Source organism: Phascolarctos cinereus, unplaced genomic scaffold, assembly GCF_003287225.1.
Source record: "Phascolarctos cinereus isolate Bilbo 61053 unplaced genomic scaffold, phaCin_HiC Scaffold_5;HRSCAF=322, whole genome shotgun sequence".
Taxonomy (NCBI): Eukaryota; Metazoa; Chordata; class Mammalia; order Diprotodontia; family Phascolarctidae; genus Phascolarctos; species Phascolarctos cinereus.
In genome coordinates this window covers 392,928,778-392,951,046 of record NW_027555958.1, presented here as the reverse complement: position 1 = coordinate 392,951,046, position 22,269 = coordinate 392,928,778, and the positions used below count along the sequence as shown (strand labels likewise).

Below are 22,269 nucleotides of genomic sequence, written 5' to 3'. Positions count from 1 at the left end.
TCTTCATTAATCATAGGTTTAACTATGATTTTCTACTTGAGAAGCTTTCTCATACCTGGAATTCACTACATCTCTGTCTCATATAATTTCTAGCTTCATTCAATTCTCAATTCAGGCACACCTTCTAAGGGTTCTCAGTCTCATTCCTGTCATGTACCCCTTTTGCATCTGATGAATCTGATGGATCCTTCTCAGAATATATGTGTATGTGTGTGTGTGTGTATGTATGTGTACATGTGTATACACATACACACATATACATATATATAATATTTTTTTTAAATTCGTAACCAAATGAAAGGCTAAAAACTTTTCTTGAGGTTCCATGGATCCCACACTAAGAATCCCTGCCCTAAGTGAAGACTTTCTTTATTTCCCTATTAGCTTTAGCCCTCTCTCCATTCTCATATGATTATGTACTTACCTGTGTAAAGGTCGCAATTGTTAAGAAAGCTCCTCAAGGCCAGGTACTGTTGTTATTTTTCATTTTGTCCTTGTGATACTAGATGTGATGTGCCTATCACATAGTAGGTGCTTCATAAATACTTGCTAAATTGAATTAAATTGCTTACTTTCTCATTGCATTGCATTTCTACATATTACATATAAGCCATATTTCTATTTTATTACATTAATAAATTATTAATTTGTTGCTATGAATAGACTATAAGCTCAAGACATATATACAGCATCATAGCAGACTCTGATACTAAGAAGCTATGTTTAGTTCACTGAAGCAGCAATATACTAAGTAGTAATTCTATCATCTATATTTTAAAAAGTTGGGATATCTTTAAAATATATACTAATCATTTTCAGAAGATTTGGTAAGCACTGGGAAAATCCTGCTAATCAAGATTGCTATCAAATGTCATCTCTACCCCTTCACTGTGTTATAGAAAAAGATGAATAGGAATCACCAAAGGAACTGGGGATGCTTAGACTGCTGAAGAAAAGGTCATAGGGGCAAAAGGTGTATATGAATGTTGTCTTCAAATTTTTGATGGACTATACTATGAAAGAATATCAGAATTATTTAAATAGCTCCAGAGAACAGAATTAAAACAAGTGGAGAGTGAGGGTACAGAACAGGTAGGTAGATTTTGGCTTAATAAAAGAAAGAAATTCCAAATAAAGTTATTCAAAAACAAAATGGACTTCCTTGCTAGATAATGAGTTTTCCATTCATTGAAGGTGTAGAATTATATCACTGGGATGTTTTAAAGTTAAACATTTTAGTTGTATACAAAGGTTAGACTTGTTAACCCCAAAGATCCCTTTGAGTTCTGATTTTCAATGATTCTATGATTCAAATATGAAAGGAAATAATCACTTATTTTCTGGGGTTGAAATATTAAGAGTTTTGCATTCAAACAACTATAATGTCTGAAAATGTTTCATTTTCACTCAGGTTTCCTTGTTACTAGATTCATATTAATCGCTTTGACAGAGAAATTGTGAAAAGAGTAGACAAAAAAGTCTGAGATCCAAAGCTAAAAATAATATGTAAATGTACATGATTATTTCCATGAAAATACCTATATAGAGTTTTCAAAGTAAAAAGCCCAATAGTGCATGTGAAAACATTTATGTATGTATATGTGTATATATATAGTATATATACATATATAATAAATATATAATTATATGTTATAATAATTATAATTAAACAAATGTATTTAGTTTCAGTTGATAGAAACCATTGGTCCTCTGTCTTTGAAAATCCAAAGGAAAGCAAAAATGACCTTGTTAGAGTCCTACAGTTGAAAGAATGAAAACCGAGCTAAGAATATTAAAACTCCAAATGTAATTTTCTGTGTTGGTTTGACTTCACATGAAATAGTGTATTCAATATAAAGTGCATTGCAGGAACATATTTAAATTACGTCCTAGAACAAGTAGAATTGCCCTTTTTATTTACATTGTTATTCGGGAGGTTTGAAAGTGTTGACCAATGAAAATAATAGCTTGTTGAACCTTCTCAAACTTAAACTGAAACACAATAGAAAAGCATGATTTAAACAATGTTAATTTACAACCCAATGACCAGGTATTTGCATACTAATTGTCATGTTCCTGCTGTCATGTTACCTTCAGCCAGAAGATCAGTCAGAGAGGGGACATTCTGCATCATCTGTGATAGAGAGTGGGACGAAAGATGCCAGTGAAGTGAGTTGTTTAAAGCTATTTTTAATCTTTGATTATGTACAGAATGAAACACTTGACTTTTTGATGAGTCTGGGTGGACATTTTCTTTTTCTCTTGCTCGTGACAAATATGCTAATTACTGCCATTTCTCTGATTCATTCTTCCATGTTTTCCTCTCCTACTTTCCCCCTCTTTCTTAAAAGATGCCAACACTCTTGGGCTTGCTCTTACACTTTCATTAAGATGAACAAATCTAGAACCAGATATTTAAGCTTATCATTTCTGCTGTGTTTTTCTGTCACGGATTTTATTCTAAAAAGAAAGTATAGAACACATTATATGCATTAGTTATCTATGATAGGAACACAATTTCTGTACTGTGGTATGTGTTTTTATTTGGGAATTTTAAAATAAGAATAACCTGTTCAAAAAGGAGGGAATGGTATCCTAACTTAAACAGAAGTTGTCTCCTGAAAGTCACCTGGATTGGACTTTTTATTCGCCAGTACACAGCCAACTAACAAAGTTGTTAGATACAGCATTTTAATAAAATATCTGCAATCTAGCTTCTATAGTTAGCAAAATAAAGCTATAACAATAATGCAAATATATATATAGTTCATGGTACAATATATACAATGACATATATACATATTTATAAATCAATTTATAATATCAAATACAAAAAAAATAAGTAGCCATATAGGGACTTGTCACAAGAGTATTTCTATTTGAACTCTATTGAAAAAGATGAGGAGAGTAAACATAATAATATTTACAAAACACTTAACATGCATTACATCATCTGATCCTTACATCAACCCTGTGAGGTAAATACTAGTATGACCCCCATTTTACAGATGAGGAAATTGACTCACAGAATGGTTGAGCAACTTGCCCAGTCATACAGATAGCTAGAAACATCAGGTATGACTCTTTATTGGACACAAAAAAAAATGAGAATATTGATGGTCTTTATGGCATTTTTTTAAATTAAGAAAATTGAAAGGAAATCAATGATGCACACATGACATATTTCTGGTATGTATTTGATTCCAGTCACATACCTTAATGCAGTGTAAAAATTAGATATTTTACTTGCATAACTCATTTGACATGAAGGAAGATGTACCACAAACCCTCTAAGACAGATTTGGAATAATATAAGGGAGGAGGTAGCTAACACCTGAAAAATAGGTACACATGCCATTCACCCACAGAGACTTCAACCTTCAGAGTTCTTTGAAAATCAGTGACCATCTACTTTTCCAAATTCAGATGTATGCAAATTTTATCAATATATTTGTTGTAGAGGTAGTGAGAGAGTTAAGCTTCAAAACCAAGTTCTCTGATCTCAAAGCTACTATTCCCTCACCCCCACATTACAACATGATATGTATTGATTCTACTTGAAATGATAGATTCCTTAACCTATTTTTACTGATGTATAAACTGATAAAAACATGATTATTTATCAAAGGGTTGAGAAAAAAAATCGAGGCCAAAATTAGAAACCATGAATTATTTAGAAATTAATAAATGGTAATAAATAAAATTTTCTTCAACAGAATGTAAAATTAAATAATTATATTACTAAGTTATAGGAGGGTTGAACTCTATAGAAGAATATACCAATGAAATTACTGATTCTATTGAAATGTTAATGATAATTACATTTTCTATGTTTTATCCTATGTTTTAATTGTTAAAGGAGTTTTCTCAGAAATAGAAAATAGTATCATAGCTTAAAATACCTACAAGTCAAGGCAATACAGAGAAACACACTGAACTTATCTAGGACGACAAAAATCCTATTCTTTATCATGACCTCTGAATGACCCTGCATTCTCATGCTATGACAACAGATTCAAATATCTGTGAGATTGCATCATTCTGTATAGACTCTAAAGATAATCTAAATTTGCTTTTTGAGGGCCAGAGCATCTAAGTGCAGAGAAACAATAGTCTGGGCACTTGATGAGGAATTTCTAAAATGAAGAAAAATACAAAAATGGCAGTCAATCCTATGTATTCACTTTTCACCTAACTCCCTTCTTTCTCCGAATATACTCTAGACCTCTTAGCCAAAATGTTCACATGAAAATCTAATTTTTGTAATAGCATACACCATTCAAATATTTTTCCTCTCTTTGACCAAGGCAATTCTCCAAGACTCTAAATTACAAAATGGTTCCTGATCTGCCTTTGTGGCTCCCATCTCAAAGAAAGAGGTGATCTCACATTCTACCACACTCTAATGAAATCTCAGGTTTGAACAATGTCCTCACCTTTTTAATATCTATTACTTTCCTTTAATGACCATCTCCCCAGTGGATCTTCCCTTCTAAGAAAGATATCCATTTAAGTAAAACTAAAAAACCATATATGATATTATATATCACATCACCAACTTTCTACAGCAAGGAAGGAGTAACCACATGGAAGAAATTCAGGCTGACTGAAGCATTAAGCCATTAAAACTACTGAATAAGAAAATGGAAGGCGGCAAGAGAAGTTGGTAACTAGCTACATAGATTATCAGAAATGTTCCCCTTGTTATTTAGCTATGAGAGATAGGGACATCATTGCTTCGGGGGGGGGGGGAACCAATTTAATACCATTTAATTCCATAAAGACATTTTTAAACCAGAAGACAGAAAGAGGAAGAAAAATAACTGGGAATCACATAACATAGGCTCAGAAATTAATAAGATATTTCTATGGGAATGATACTAATATGAGTTAATCTCATTTAAAAGCATCTTTGAAATTTTCAAGTTCTTATTTTCAAAGTTTAAATTGTAAAATGCCGCTACCTTTCAAAACAAAGTCATCCTACCAAACAAAGTACTTCACTTCTTCCTTGAGGCATGTGCTTTCTGGTAAGGAAGATTATGAATTTTGGGTTTTTTAAGGGAGAAATGCATGAAAAAGCCCATATCTCAATTTTTTTTATCTTAAAACTGATTGATTTACTATTACATCGAACTCCTCTAAAAATATACTGCTTCAGAAGGCTGAGGGAAAAAGAAAAAAAAATTGTGTGTGTATGTGTGTGTGTATTTGGAAAAGTTCACACTTTGTTATGACAGAACATTAGATAACTGATATAAATTAGCCCAGAATTTGGAGCATGCTAACTCATTGTTACTAATCTTGTCTTAATGTTGGGGTCCTGAAGAAGAGTGGGCAGGGACTTTCAGGACACTGGGTAACAGACAGGCATTTTCAAGACTATTACTTACTTGAAACTCTTAATCAAAACCTCATTGAGAAGAAGAATTGTGGACCAAGTCAATTTTTATCCTCAAAAATATCGGAAAATAGTCCATTTATCACTATTGCTATCATGAAAAGCCTCTGGATATATTTTTTACAGACACAGTAGAAGAGTGTCACATAAATTAATGGTTAATCCATTCATAGTTAAGAAGTAATTCAGTACTCCCCTACAGAACAATGAGTAATATCTCTCTTGTGCCTCTGTTATAGTTGAACCAATTGCAAACATTATTACTACTGTCTGTTAGATTAATAAAGAAGTATCCAATGCCAAATTATGTTATATTTTTAGGGTCTCTGAGGTTAGCTTCATGCTGCAAAAGAATGGTTATATAATTTTTATTGACCTTTTGCTATTGGATTCATATTGAAATGCTAAAAGTTATTAATCCACAGCTCATTAAAGTTGTATTTGAAGAATTTTATGTGTACACATATATGTATGTACATATACATATATATGTATGTATATATGTATATGTGTGTGTGTATATATACATATATACATATATATGTATATGTGTGTGTGTGTGTGTATATATATATATATATATATATATACATATACATATATATACATAAAGAGAGAGAGTGTGCATCAAGATGACTATAGTTTGTAAAGGCAAAAGATCACAATGCTATTTTCAAGGGTAGATGTTGTTTCCACAGGTCAACACCCACAAACCCAATGGCCTGGTCAGAGTCCATGGATACATTGCTAGCCAACAAAGGTAAGACTGAGCTGTTGATGCACAGTTTTATCCAAACAGAAATTTGACGATAAGCACAAGGGCTGCCTTCTGAGTTGTGATATAGCCATGGAGCTATGATATCAATAGCATGGTTACCTCATCATGTGAGAATTCCCATCAGTAAAGCAGATCCCATCCCCAATTTCATTCTTCTACCAAAGCATATCAAAACTGTTTGTGGCTGAGTAGATTAGGCCTAGGAAGTTGTCTGAAATCACAAACTGCCTGACTTGCCCAGGGTCACACATCTAGTAACTGTCAAAAAGAAAGATTTGAACCTAGGTCTTTGGTAAGCACAGCAATCTATATACTATAACATATTGCCTTTTCTGGGCATATTATAAGGTTCTCAAATACATATGTATGTATGTGTGTGTGTGTGTGTGTGTGTGTGAGACACACATATATATGTTATTATATATATATATAAAAGTATATGTGCTGTTTATGTATGTGTAAATGTATGTATACATATATGTGTATGTGTATATATGTATGTGCATTTATATGTGTATGCGTATATGTATATACGTACATATGTGTGTATGTATGTATATCATGGACCTCTTGGATGGTTTACTGAGGCCTATGCATCCCTTCTCAGAATAAAGGGGTTTTTTTTTAATGCAGAAAAGATACAAGATATCAAAAATGTAGTCAATTACATTGAAGTGTAACTTTCATAATATTTTTCAAAAAACAAGTTTGTGAACAACAGAATAAGGACAGGTATAACAGAATTTCAATTAACAAATACTATATGCTTGTGTACTAAAATATCCATATATATTTGCATATAAGCAAAGCCTGAAACAAATAGGCTAAGAGAAATGATGCTGTTGAGAATTAAAATATTAATAAAAAAAACCAGTTTCAAATTAGTAATATAACAATTTTTCAGGCTACTTGAGGCTATTGACGTAAAAGCACAACCTAAGTCTGACTTTGGTACTATTACCTTGGAAAAAAAAGCAATAAATTTAATCTGTAACTACATAAAAAAAAGTTTAAAAGTGAAAATTTTGGTTAAATTATTATGTGTAGTATAGAGCATATATATTGCATTTTATTGTATAGGACGTGTGTGTATATATATGTATATGTACATGTGTGTATGTATATATGCATATTTGTGTATGTATTGTGAATGGTGGTATATATATGTATGTATGTATATATATATGTATATGTGTATATATATATATATATATATGTGTATATATATATATATATATATATAGAGAGAGAGAGAGAGAGAGAGAGAGAGAGACACTGGCCTTGGAGTCAGAAGACTTAGATTCAGATTCTAGCTCTACCACTTACTAGCCATGTCATGCACAAAGAAAGCCTTGATTCACTATCTCATTCTCCACAGCTGTTTCCTCCTCAAAACTTCCATACTCTCCCTTCTCCCCTCTCTCATATGAGAACCTCACTTTTTACTGTATTGAGAAAATGAAGGCCATTAGACTTGAGCTCCCTCTCCTATGATCTTCATATTAAAACCCTTTGCCATCACCTTTGACTCTTTTTTCCTTTTCCCCAGTTTCTTACAATCAGCTGGCCTTCTCCTTACTGAGACTAATCCCTGAGCACCTGATTACACTTCTCCTTTCTCCATCATATTGCAGCTTCAATCATCCTCACTCTCAAATTTTCCTATCAACTGGTTCCTTCCCAACTGCCTTCAAATACATTCAAATCTCCCTATCTAAAATAAATCTTCCTTAGATGCCATCACCCCTTCAAAACAGAATGTTGTATCTCTCCTCCCTTTCCCAGGAAAATTACTTGGAAAAGCTATGTACAATTACTCTCCCTCCTAAATCCTTTTCAGTCTGGCTTCTGACTTCATAACTCAGTTGAATCTGTGTATGCGTATGTGCAATTTTTTGGGGGGGGAGGGAAGGGGTTGAATATCCAGTCATTTTCTCCACTAACCTTCAATTCCATATCACCAATTACCTATTGCACATTTCAAACTGGATGTACCAGAGACAGTTTAAAGTAAATACGCCCATAATCAAACTCATTAGCTTTCCTCCTCCTTTCCCCATTTTCCTCTCTTCCAATTTTCCTATTTCCCACAAAGGCACTATCATCTTTCCAACTTCCTAGGTTGCCAAATATTGCCATTTCTAATTTCACATTATCTCTTGCATCTGATCCCCTCTCTCCACTCATGCAGTTATAGGCCCTCATCGTTTTTTGTTTATTTGGATTATTATAATAGCCTCCTAATTTGTCTCCCTACCTCGTTTCTCATAATTCCAGACCGTCCTATAAAAACCTGCCAAAGTCACTTTTAAAGTGTAGAATCAACCACGTGACTTCACTACTCTATCAAATCCAATGGTTATCTATTGCCTCTAGAATAAAATACATACATCTTTTTTAGTTTTTAAAGCCCTTCATAAGATTGACATTTCTGACATGATTAGACATTACTCTCCCTCTCACATTCTATGATCCAGACAAACTGGCCTTCCCTCTGTTCTTTACACACAATGCTCTACCTCCTGTCTCCATGTCTTTCACAACTTGAAATGCATTCCCTCCTTGCCTCAGTCTCATAGAATAAGAATTCCTCCTTTCATTTAAGATACAACCCAATCATTGTCTTCTGAATGAAGCTTTTCTTGATTATTCTAAGTACTAATATCCTCCCTCCCAAATTACCTTGAATATACTTACATTATATATATTTGAATCTATTAACTTTATACTTACACTTTATATCTTTATATAGTAATAATGGCAGCTAGCATTTACATAATACCTTAAGATTTTCAAAGTGCCCTGCAAATATTACCTCATTTTATCTTCACAAAAACTCTGGAGGTCGGTGCTATTATCATTCTTATTTTACATATGAGGAACTGAGGCAAAAGTCAAGTGATATGTCCAGGATCACATAGCTAATATGTGTCTCAGGTCAGATTTGAACTCAGCTCTTCTTTATCTCAGGTCCAGTGCTCAATCCTCTGTATATTATCTCCTTGACTTCTAGATTAAAATATAAACTCCTTGCAAGTGGGGATTGTTTCATATTTTTGTATTTGTATCCTTAGTGCCCACCACAGCAGCTAGCACATAGCAGGCATTTACCAAATACTTGGTTGATTGACTAATAATACCTCAGAGCTATTGTGAGGATCAAATGGAATAATACGCATAAAGTGCTTTATAAAACTTAAAACACTATACAACTGCAAGCCCTTGTTATATTCCACATTTTACACCCTTGTTCATATCCTATCCCTTTTGCCCTTTCCTTATATTGCCTTTATTCTCTGTCTTGTTGACTTCTTAACATTCCATGACACCTTCCCTGTAACCTTTACTCATTTATTATTTTCTGCTTTTCCCCACCAGTTTCCTCTTCCTTTCTTCTAATTATCTTTCTACTTCTTGGTTCTATTTCCAACTGATTTTGATTCAAAATTCAACACTCTGAGGGCATGGGTAGTTTATGCATATACTAATTGATAGCATTCAAACAATGTTTTCTGGGAGGGGTAATTAATCCATAGTTAAATCTGTTGTTTTTCATAAAAGACATAAGGTACCACTGGAAAGAGGTAAAATTTGTGAATATAATGAAGTAGCATTAGGATGCTGCCTTCCTCTGGCAACACAGAGGGAGACCACTCAGGTATCTGTATCTTGCTATCTAATTGAATCATCCCTTGGAACCATTTTAAGCAAGACATTTGACATCTAAGTCCCATCAACTGTAAAATGAGGGAGTTGAACTAGATTGACTATGAGGTACTTTGTAGCACTAGAACTAAGCTATTCCATGATCTACCTATGGGATTTTTATCATTATCCATTAATAACAATACTTTAACCCAAATAGCTTAGTTATATAAGGAGATAGGAGATTGTCACAAGACCCATATATTTTCAAGATGTGGTAAAGATGCTGTTTCCTCAAGCCCACCATAGGATTAGCATTGTATTTCTCAAAAGCACTTAAGATATTAGTTGCCTGTTTCTATATTTGTGATCCAAAGAATGGCAGAAGGCTTCAATCTGGGATAGGATTCATTAAAGAATCTCAACTAGGTCACACTTATAATGTTAAATCATTATAAGAAAGGATTTTTATATCAACAATAAATAAATGATGGAGATCCTTGAAGAATGCATTAATGAAAGTAACTTTGACTTGTTTTGGTTGAGTTGGGTTGGGTTGGGTTGGGTTGGGTTGGGTTTGGTAGGGGCTATGAATTTCATTAGGATAGAGAACTCCCACAAAGTAAACTTCATCTGCCACTGTAGATCAGAAACTCATCTGCATAGTTTCAGGTAGTTACCCATGTATGGCACTGGGTAAGGGATTTGGCTATGTGCACCCAGTTTGTGTGTGTCAGAGACAGGACTTGAACTCAGGACATCCTGGTTCTAAGGCCAGCTCTTTCATCTATTATGGACCAATGTCCTCATGTGAGTGTTAAGTAAGCATATTTATAATTAATTATTTAAATGTGATCTGTAGGGGAAAGAAATGGGAAACTTTTAAATAATTATATTTAGAGAAGTGGATAAATATTTGTTACCTAACATACATTTGGCAATATTATTTTGTAGCTTTCATAATACTTTTTCTTATTTTTTTCACAGCTGGTCTAGATGCTTTTAGAACATTTCTGAAGTCAGAATTTAGTGAAGAGAATGTTGAGTTCTGGCTGGCCTGTGAAGATTACAAGAAAACTGAATCTGCAGAAAAAATTGCTTCTAAAGCCAGGATGATTTATTCTGAATTCATCCAAGCTGATGCCCCCAAAGAGGTAAAAATAAAAGTATAGTGAACAATCTTAGTTCTACTACATGTAGCAAAAAATATGTATATAATCAACTTAAAGCATTTTCAGTCCATCTGAGAAAAAGTCTCTATGAACCCACATTCATTAAATGACCATTGTATATTTTTTAAATCTATAAAATCAAATAGATAAGAACTATGAAATAGTTATTAAGAAAAACTGATACTCCAATTGTTTCCTGGTATAAATGCACAGAGATTGAAAATGATTGATTGATAATCAAAAAATAAATAATAGTTCTCTCAGATCCAGAAAGGCAGGCTGATCACTAAATAGGAAGAATTGGTTCAATTTTTAGTAACATCACTGATTTGCTCATAGACAATTTGATTGATCTCTACTTAAACTGACATATTAAAAAAGGTAATATTCATCCATTCCACTCCAAAATTGTTGAGCTGATTCAGTTTTAATAAAAAATAGTCATGGTAGCTTAACATTTATATAGCACTTTAAGGTTCACAAAGTGGTCCACCAATATTCTCATTTCATTCTTACTACAACCCTAAAAGCCAGGGCCTATTATTATCTATATTTTATGGATGAGGAAACTGAGGCAGAATCAAGTGGAATAACTTGTCCAGAGTCACATGGATAGTAAATGTCTGAGGACAGATTTGAACTCAGGTCTTCCTAATTCTAGATCTAGCATTCTATTCACTGCAGCACCAAGACCTAAGACTTAAGGCCCTTAGTGATAAAGGGTCATTGATTTTAAAATTGGAAAGGACTTCTCAGGTCATCTAATCCAATGTTCTCTGTTCACAAATAAGGAAACTGAAGGCCAGAGAAATTAAAAAAAAAGCTAGCTCAAATTTGTAAAGATAGAGCTGGGATTTGGACATAGTCACCTGATTCCAGATTTGGTAATCTATCAATATAGCAGCATGATGCCTCCCCTATGCATATTATGCCAAAAGAGGGCATCAATATGATTAGATTAAAATCTTGAACCTCAGAAATTAATAGGAAACCCCAACAGACTGTAGGGCATCAATGCAATGTGATCTCATTAAGTCTCATCAAGAGCTGGTCTACTGGTAGTTATCCTCACTCATTTAAGATTCTACATAACCATCACTGTTTCCAGTATATTTTAGTAGTCTGAACCAGATGTGACAAACAGATGATTGTGGCAAGAGTGGTATAAGGAGTGGTAAGAGGTAAACAAGAGGAAAAAAAAACTTATCTTCTTGAATTTCAATACCTATTTTCCAGTCATCATCTAAGAATAAATGAATGTCTGGGAAATTAAAAATACAGTTACCAAAAATTTTTGAGTTGATTAGCATATCACTCACTAAATAGCTTTGAAATCAATTCTATAGACAATCTATTTATGATATTTTTTTATGATATGCTTTTAAAACAAAGATTTTTTATTCTTTATAAAGTTCATTCTAGTTAGCTGAACTTAATTTCCATATTGTTGAACAGAATGTATGAAAAAGTCTATTAGTATGTAAAAAAAAAGCTACTTCTTTCCAAAAGGGTAATGTTTAATTCTATTAGAGGTCAGAATTATAATATCTAACAGTATATGATTTCCTCCTTCCAAAAAATAAATTTTTATTTTATTTTAAAACCCAGATTATAAATATTACAATATTTCATATGTAATATTATAATAATAATATATAACAATATATTATTTCCTTCTTCCAAAAATTTTATTCTAAAACCCAGATTATAAATATTACATTTTTTCCAAAATGCTTAATTACGTCTTAGAAAACAAAACATCTTTTTACAGTTTGTCAACTTGATTAAATGACTGCATGAAAGATCATTTGTTTGAGCACTTACTCCATACCAAATACCATGCTACATACTGGGCATACAAATGCAAAAATAAGATTGTCTTTGTCCTCAAAGAGTTTGTCCATTCTAGACAACACATATGAGGGAGTTGCGCCTAGGGAAAAGTGTTTTGGTCTGAAAAGTCACAAGTGTAGTAAGTAGAGATATATGGCAATTGAATGACACCTTTCCAAGAATAGTAGTGTCTACTTGCTTACTGTTCCAAAACAAAAACAGTGGAAGGGGGTGGGGAATGTACATGCCTTACATAACATGGCAGGAAGTGGGGAGACTGAATTGGGGTAAGTCAGGACACCTAGATATAGTCAATTCTCACCAAACAGGAGCTAGAGCCCCAAGGCTGGGACAAAAGTACAGAGCCCAAGGAGGCAAGTATAGCTTAGCAGTATGGCAGAAATACAACAAAGATTTCATTTTTGTTGTTACTCAGTTATAATTTCTTTTATGACTTGAGCCCAAGATAATTAATTGTAATGTCTTTCTGGAATGCTCTCAAAAATAAAATTGTATTTCTTGGGATGTGCTAAATTTCAACAGAACCAAAGAACTATATGTATTTGAAATAATCGTACTTTCATTCTTATTGGATTGTTATGGATTTTTCTAAGTTGAATTACTAGATAACACATATGTAATATTTCATGGGAATTTGAGGATTTTAAGATGTATTTACCTGCTGTCTCTCTTTGTAGTCTATCAGATATTTTCCTCCAAACATAAACCAAGCTAGCAATTCTCTCCACTGACAACTCTCTGGTGTTTATTAAAACCTCATATAGAGAGAAAAGCAACCCAGTCAAAACTGAGATGAGGCTATGATCTTTTTTTTTTTATGTTCAATTCAGTTAGGTAATTGACCTCATATTGATCAAGGGGCTTCAACCAGCCAGTTTTACAAATTTGTTTCAAGAACTATTTTGAATCAAAGTTGCAGTAGATTGAATTAGAAGAAAGTCCTATAATAATAATGTGGTAGAAATGGTCACGTTATCCTAAGATATATTTAGGTTATGGCAACATTGTGAGTTTGTTTCAGCATTTTGCAAGATCTTTGTCCCTCATTTTCCCCATCTATAAAATCAACATCATGTCATCATTTGTTTAGTGATGTACATCTGGCACATAGAGTAAATTACTAAAACTAAAACACTACTGTCTATAAATTACCATTATCTGTGATAGATCCTGATCTGATTGGCCAAACACACACACACACACACACACACACACACACATAAACACAAAAACATCTGCACATGAGATTAGCTCTCACATCCCAAATTCATTTGAATGTAGAATGAAAGATATCACAGTTTCATGAAGATTTGTAAAGTATTCCCATTGCCCATCTGTCTCTGACATTCCTTCCAGGTATACTGGGCTTCTTAAACTTTTTCCACTAGTGACCCCTTCGGCACTTCTTAAGCTCCATATGGGGTCACAACTCCCAGTTTAAGAAGTGCTGTAATTAGAGCTCTTATTTGGCTTGTTTTTCCATTCATTTCTACGTATATTAAACAGCTACTGTATGCAAACACTGTGCTAGACATTAGTGATACTAAGGCAAAGATAAAACAATTCTTGCTCTCAAGAAGTTTACATTATATTGGGGAAAATCTGACATGAATTTAGATAAGTAAATACAAAATAGGCGTCTACAACTCCCATTTGTTAAATTATAATGGGAATATTTCTAGGCTAATAACAATAGTATTAATGATATCAATAACAAGATTAATAACACACATATAGTGCATTAAGTTTTACAAAAAAAATTCTTGCAACAGCTCGATTAGCTACTGAGTATAAATATGATAATTACTATATTTATAAGAGAGTAAGCATTTACATAATGCCTGTTATCTGCCAGGCAAATAGTGCCTCCTATGTGCCAGGTAGGTCCTACTTTATCTTCATTTCATAGATGAGGAAACTGGGGCAAACAGGTTGTGATTTGCTCAAGATCACACAATTAGTATGTGTACAAGGCCAAATTTGGACTCAGGTCTTCCTGACTCAAGGCCTAGAGGTCTATCCACTGTGCCACCTACCTGCCCGATAAATATTATATAAAATATGATATGTAATTTTTATATTATATATGATAGATAAGACAGTTGAAGTACAGCATTTAAGCAACGTGTTCAGGGGCAGAGCTAGGATTATAACTTGATCTCAGTTCTTCTGAGTCTTTAAGACCAGTACATTATGCTGGAAAAACATGAGTATCTGTGCATTAATATGGGTGCTGGTTATATGTCAATAGTACATAGAGATATGAAATAGCACTATAATTATTTTTAACAAAGAAATGAGAACTTGTGCATGCAAAATGACTGATAGTCTTTCAAAATCATCATCTTTGGGTAATTCTTATCACAATCACATTGCCATTGCTCAAAACACCTTAAAAATTGAGCATCCTGGTGGGGTATAATGGGATTATACATAGAGTTCAAGTTAGAAAGGGTCTTATAGACCAGCTAGTCCAGCCTCATCATTTTACAGTTCAGTGGAACAGTGAAAATTGCCAGGTCTGTGGTCAAAAAGACCTGAGTTCAAATCTAGCCTCTGACATTTCCTAGACATGTGACCCTGGGCGAGTCCCTTAACCTCTGTTTGCCTCAGTTTCTTCATCTGTAAAATGAGGACCTACTTCCCAAATTTGTTGTGAGGATCAAATGAGATAATAATTGCAAAGTGCTTATCAAAGTGCCTGGTACATAGTAAGTGCTATATAAATGCTAGTTTATTGTTGTTGCTGTTATTATATAATAGAAGAAAAAACTCAAATGTTTGGAAGTTGCAGAGACCTGAATCCAAATCATCTAACTCTAAATCAGAGTACTATGAGCTTGGATCCCTAAATGAGCAATCACTTTGGCAATGAGAACAAAAGGAATAGTATGAATATAAGGATGATGATGTATGAGCTTACACCAAAGTACTCTATAAATTGTAAAGTTTTTCTGTGATCCATTTTACATCCACTAAGTCTTTTAAAAACCATTTGTAATAATCATGAGCTCTGTGATGGCATGTTTTTTTTTCTTTTCTTTTCTTATTCTTTTTCATTTTTAAAAGAATTAATCTTTTAACAAATAGGAGTAACACAGTTGCCTTTTAAACAGGCATACCAGAGTTTAGATATCCAGATAGGAGTCAGCTGCTTCAAAGTAGTTGCTTTGGAAGGATGTGTACTTCAAATGATGCTGTCACATTTCAAAGCACTTTTGGAATTTCTCTTTTGGAATTACCTTCAAAGCCTTTGTCACATTCTTCTGAATATCCTTAATGGTAGCAACTCCTTCGTCCTCTGAGACTGGATTTGAGTTCTGAAAATAGCCAAAAGTCATTCAGTACCTAGTCTGTTGAATTAGATGAGGGGTCATGCTACATAATAAATAGCATTTGGCTCCAAAATGAGATTTGACTATAAAGTAATGAAACTAAGTCTTCATGAACGTCTGTGTATTTATATGTAAATTGTGAACTGATTCCAAAAGCAATTCCCAAAAAAGAATTTTAAAAATGATTTGAACACAATGTCAGAAACAGTTGAAAAACTGCAGTGCTCACCAAGAACACTTTAAAAAATAATGGTGATGTTATGGCATAGTTGGTAGATTGTTGTTGGGTTTTTTTAAGGTCTCATTGTTTTATAATCATGTCTTATATAACCATGTATAGTTCTTGATATTGCAAGAAATAGATTCAATAAGTATAAAGAGGGACAGGGGAGATCAATTAGAAAAGGACCAAATGGAGGAGGAGAGGGTGAGTCTGTAGTAACTTTTTTAAAGAGACAACAGAGGGAAACAGAGAAGTCACTCAAGGAAGGAGAAATGATCAATGAGAAAGAAAAAAACATAAACAAAATTCAGACAAGAAAATAAATTTATGTGTTTTTTTAAGATTGAGGCAATTAAATAAACTGGTGAAGATGGAGTAAATTAGATCACAATTAGGGAATTAAATTTTATTAAAGACATAATTAGTAATCATGACACCTTCTGCAAGAAACCTTTCCCAGTCCTCCTTAATCTTAGTGCATTCCCTCTGAAGCTACCACATCACTATTTATCCACCCAGAGAGAGGAAAACCATCAAGGCCAGAAGCTAGATTATGGAATGTGATCAGATTTGTGACTACTGGGACAAAGATACAATAAATATGTTTCAAAATTGGAATAGTATGGTGATAGATTAGACGTGAGAAGCAAAATGAAAGGGTTTTTTAGGGGCAGCTAGGTGGTGCAGTGGAAAGAGCACTGGCCCTGAAATCAGGAGGACCTGAGTTCAAATCCAGCCTCAGACCAAACACTTGACACTTACTAGCTGTGTGACCCTAGGCAAGTCACTTAACCCCAATTAAATAAATAAATTTAAATCAATTAATTAAATTAGATAAATTAAATAAATCAAAGGGTTTTTTTTTCACTTTAACGTTTTTATTTGGTTTGAAAAAATTTCGGGGGAACTGAAATCATTTAGACTTTTTTTTGGCTTCTGAACAACTCTTATGATAATTTCTTCACATTTGACTGAGGGAAAAACATTGACTGCTACATTAAAAATTATTTTAAATCATTACACCATCAGGCCAAAAAGAAAAGTGATCATCAACACAGAGGAGAAAACAAAATAATTAATTGCTATACCATCCTTAAAGAATAGCTGTCATGCCACAGGTAGAAATAATCAAACCCCACATGAACCCAAATATAAATGATTGTCAGCGGTGGAACAGATAAGTTGGAAGCTTCATAAAAATACAGGTCACTCATATAAAGCTAGTGCAAAATAACCTAGCTTTTAAAGTTTCTTATTCCATATGAGGAAATCAAAATTCATGTAGTACAGAGAAATCTACAGAATTAGAAAAAAAAAAAGTTGTGACAAGAGATCCGTCTTGACTACTAACAGCATACTACTGATATAATCTCCTATTATTCTTGCATCTTTTTTCCAAAAAGTATTATTTTATTCAGTCATTCATCTAGCAAACCTTTTCAAACCTACCTACACAGCCCTAACTAGGATGAGGCAGTGAATACTTTGCTCCATGGTGAATAACTTAGAGCATCCTGGAGTTTCCTTCCTGCAGCTGCTTTCTTTCCTGTATGTTCTACTACCATATCTCTGGCCTGATCCACCCATATCCTTTTCTTTCTTACTTCTAGGCCCAGCTCCGGCCTCAGGATTTGGGGACTTTTTCCCCTGCCTGCCCTATTGACTGCCTGATCCCGGAGGGTCCCTTTTCTAGCTCTACTTCAAATAATATCATCCTGATTTTTTTTATTCCCCTTCCTAGCTCCAGTTCTCATACCAGTGGTGTGTCCTCTAGCCTGACTTTGTTGTTGTCATCTTTGGTAACTCCATCAGACATATCTACCATTAGTTCATGTTTGTATCAGGTTGGAAACCTCAAGGTAATGAAGATACCCTTCCACACACCTATGCCACACTCCAAAATCAATGCCCAGCCTAACACTGCCCCAAATAAATAGCTTGCTGGTTATGGCTTATGCCTATAAGGCATTGTAGTAGAACAAAATGAGTGCAAGTAAGAGTCTTACTCCTGGAGAAGCTTCAGTTTATTTGTATAAGAAAAAAATGCTTGTGATCAATCAAGTTTTTTGTAAGCACTTTGCTACGTGTTGAGGATATAAGTAAAAAAAATGAAATAACAATCAATATCTACTCATGAGGACATAAAATTCTAATGAGGGAGACAAGTACCAATATACATACATACATAATAAATGAAAAACGAATTGGTGTAAACATAGATAAAGTTGTTAAATATATCCCCTCCTGGATCACTCCCTAGTTGTACTGGAGGGGTTTGTGTAGAAACTATGAGTTATGCCATGAAGGGTTACCTAAAAAGGACAGGTCATACTGAAGAATTCCCACTGGAGAAGGAAATTAAAAACTGCTTCACTATTTTTGCCAAGAAAACCCCACGTATGGTATTAAAATGATAAAAGCAATGACACCAAAATATAAGCCCCTTGGGTCGGAAAGTGTCCAACATGTTACTAGGGAAGAGCAGAGGACAACTATAAGTACCTCCAGAAAGAAGGAAGTGGCTGAGCCAAAACCAAAAGGAATCTCTGCTGCAGATGTGTCTGGTGACAAAGGAAAGTCCAATGCTATAAAGATCAATATTGCATAGGAACCTGAAATGTAAAATCTATGAACCAAGGTAAACTGGATGGGGTAAAACAGGAGATGGAAAGATTAAATATTGGCATCTTAAATGAATGGAAATGAGTGAAATTTGTTCAGGTGATCATTAGACATACTACTGTGGACAAGAATCCATTCAGAGAAATGGAATAGCCCTCATGATCAATAAAGGGGGAAGAAATGTAGTACTGGTATATTAATCTCAAAAATGACAAAATGATATCAATTCAAATCCAAGGCAAATGATTCACATGACAATACTACATACCTGTGCTCCACTGATGCTTATGAGGCCAAAGTTATTCAGTTCTGTGAAGACCTACCACATCTTCTAGAAATAACATTAAAAAAAAGATGTCACAATCATCACAGTGGATTGGAATGCTAAAGTAGGAAATCAAAAGATTGTTGCAACAACAAGCAAGTTTTGCTTTGGAGTACCATATGAAGCAGGGCACGGAATAAATGAGTTTGGTCAAGATAACTCACTGGTCATAGCAAAGACTCTTTCAGCAACCCAAAAGGTGACTCTACCATGAATATCACCAGATTTTTAACATTGAAACCAGACAGATTATACACTTTGGAGTCAAAAGTGGAGAAGCTCTATGCACATAGTCAGTTAAAACAAGTCCTGGAGTTGACTGTGGCTCATATCATGAGCTTCTTATTGCAAAATTTAGACTTAAATTGAAGAAAGAAAGTAGGGAAAACCATAAAACTCTAAGACCTAAATGACATCTCATATGAATATTAAGTGGAAGTGATGAATAGAGTTAAGGAACTAGATCTGGTAGAGTGCCTGAAGAACAAAGGATACAGGTTCCAAATTGGTCTGCAGAATGGTCAGATCAGTTCACAACTCTACCAACAATGTATTAGTGTCCCAATTTTTTTCACATCTTCTCCAACATTTATCATTTTCCTTTTCTGTCATATTGGGCAATCTGATAGTTGTGAGGTGGTACCTCAGAGTTATTTTAATTTGCATTTCTCTAATCAATAGTGATTTAGAGCATTTTTTCATATGACTATAGATAGCTTTAATTCCTTCATCTGAAAACTGCCTGTTCATATCCTTTAACCATTTATTAGTTGGGGAATGATTTCTATTCTTATAAATTTGAATCAGTCCTCTATATATTTGAGAAACAAGGGCTTTATCAGTTTCATAATTCTTACGTTATCTCTCCTAGATCTATTTTCCAGGTCAGTTGTTTTTCCAATGAGGTAATTTACATTTTCTTCTATTTTTTTTCACTCTTTTGATTTTGTTTGACTGATTATTGATGTTTCATAGAATCATTTGCTTCAACTTGCCTGATTCCAGTTTTTACATAATTATTTCCTTCAGTCACTTAGACTTTGTACCTCCTTTTCCATTTGGCCAATTCTACTTTTTAAGGAGTTGCTTCCTTCAGTCAATTTTTGTGTTTACTTTTTTCATGCTGTTGACTCTTTTTTCATAATTCTCCTTCATAACTCTTATTTCTTTTCCTAATTTTTCTTCTACCTCTCTCACTTGATTTTTGAAATCCTTTTTGAGCTGTTTCAAGAGGACTTTTTGGGCTTTAGTCCAAATCATATTCCCCTTTGAGGCTTTGCATGTAGGCATTTTTACATCATTGTCCTCTTCTGAGTTTGTGTCTTGATCTTCCCTGTCACCATAGTAACTTTCTATGGTCTGGGCTCTTTTTGTTTTGAGTTGTTTTTTTTTTTTTTTGCTTTTTTAAAAGTTGAGCTCTACACCTAGGCTATAGGGGGAGCAGTTCCAAGCTTCTTGTGCTGGGAATGAAGGGCCTGGTCATGGGCTTTCCATGCCAGAGCCTCAGATGCTTGCATCTTGCCCACTGCACTGGAGTGGCCTGGCCTAGTTGCGTCTATTGTGTTTTGGGGCTCACAATTTGCCTTCTGAAACGGGTCTGAGAGCCTCACAGCTGGCCTGCTATGCCACTAGCCTACTGAACCAGAACAGAGGGGCCTCAGTTACTGATCTATGTTGAGGCAAAGAGCCTCCTGCTGGCTTGCCCTCATAATGTCTTCACTGAGCTGAGCTCTCCTTTTATCCAAGCAGCACAGACCTTTCTTGAAGTCCTTCTAAGTTATCTTAAGCTGGAAAATTGTTTCACTACATCTTTTCATGGTTTCTGCAACTCTGGAATCTGTTTAGAGGCTTGATTTAGTGTTGTTTCAGAGGGAAACTGGGGAGAGCTCAGACAACTTCCTGGCTTCTCACTGCCATCTTGGCTCTGCCCTCTCACCCCTGTCCAGATCTTACTTGTCTCTTGAAGAACCTCTATATGGGTCAAGAAGCAATAGAATTGAACATGGAATAACTGATTGGTTTAGGATTGAGGTAGGAGTAAGACAAGGCTCTATAATATCACCTTATTGTTTAACTTACATGCAGAGTATATCGTGCAAAATGCCAAGCTGGACAAATCAAATGCTAGAATTAAGGTTGCCAGGAGAAATATCAACAATCTCAGAAATGCAGATGATGCCACCCTGATGGCAAAAAGTAAAGGAGAACTAAAAAACCTGTTGATAACTGCCGAAGAGAAGTGTGCAAAAGCTGGCTTGAAGCTTAACATTAAAAAAATAAGTTCATGGCAACTGGTCCCACTGCTTTTTGGCAAAAAGATGGAGAAGAAATGGAAGCAGCATCAGATTTTATTCTTGGGTTCAAAGATCACTGTAGATGGTGGCTGCAGCCATGAAATTGAAAGATGCTTGTTCTTTGGAAGGAAAGCTATGACTAATCTAGACAGCATACTCAAAAGCAAAGATATCATCTTGCTGACAAATGTCTGTTTAGTTAAAGCTGTGGTTTTTCCAGTAGCAATTTATGGCTGTGACAGTTGGACTATAAGGAAAACTGAACACTGTTTAATCAACACTTTTGTATTGTGATGAAGGAGAACACTTTTAAGAGTGCCTTGCATAACAAGAAGATCAAATCAGTCAATACTGAAATAAATTAATCAGACTACTCATTGGAAGGACAATGAGAAGACAGGACTTATTGGAAAAGCTCCTGATGTTAGGAAAGACTGAAGCAAAATGAGAAGGGGAAAGTAAAGATAGTGATAGTGTCATAGAAAGTAAAGATAGATAGTGTCATAGAAGCAATGAACATGAATTTGAACCGGCCTCAGGAGATAGTGGAGGATAAAAGGGCCTGGCATGTCATATGGCCTATGGGGGTCATGAAGAGTTGGACATGACTAAAGGAATGA

General features: G+C 34.3%; 1 protein-coding gene across 1 annotated transcript in view; it reads left to right on the top strand.

Moving 5' to 3' along the window:
* The first annotated feature begins 2,158 nt into the window (after positions 1-2,158).
* The window catches only part of RGS21 (regulator of G protein signaling 21), a 34,489-nt gene continuing 14,378 nt past the window's right edge, over positions 2,159-22,269 (top strand). The window contains exons 1-3 of the mRNA XM_020984433.1: positions 2,159-2,169; positions 6,085-6,161; positions 10,812-10,978. Of these exons, the coding sequence (XP_020840092.1) occupies positions 2,159-2,169; positions 6,085-6,161; positions 10,812-10,978 (255 nt within the window). The remainder of the gene's footprint in view (positions 2,170-6,084; positions 6,162-10,811; positions 10,979-22,269) is intronic.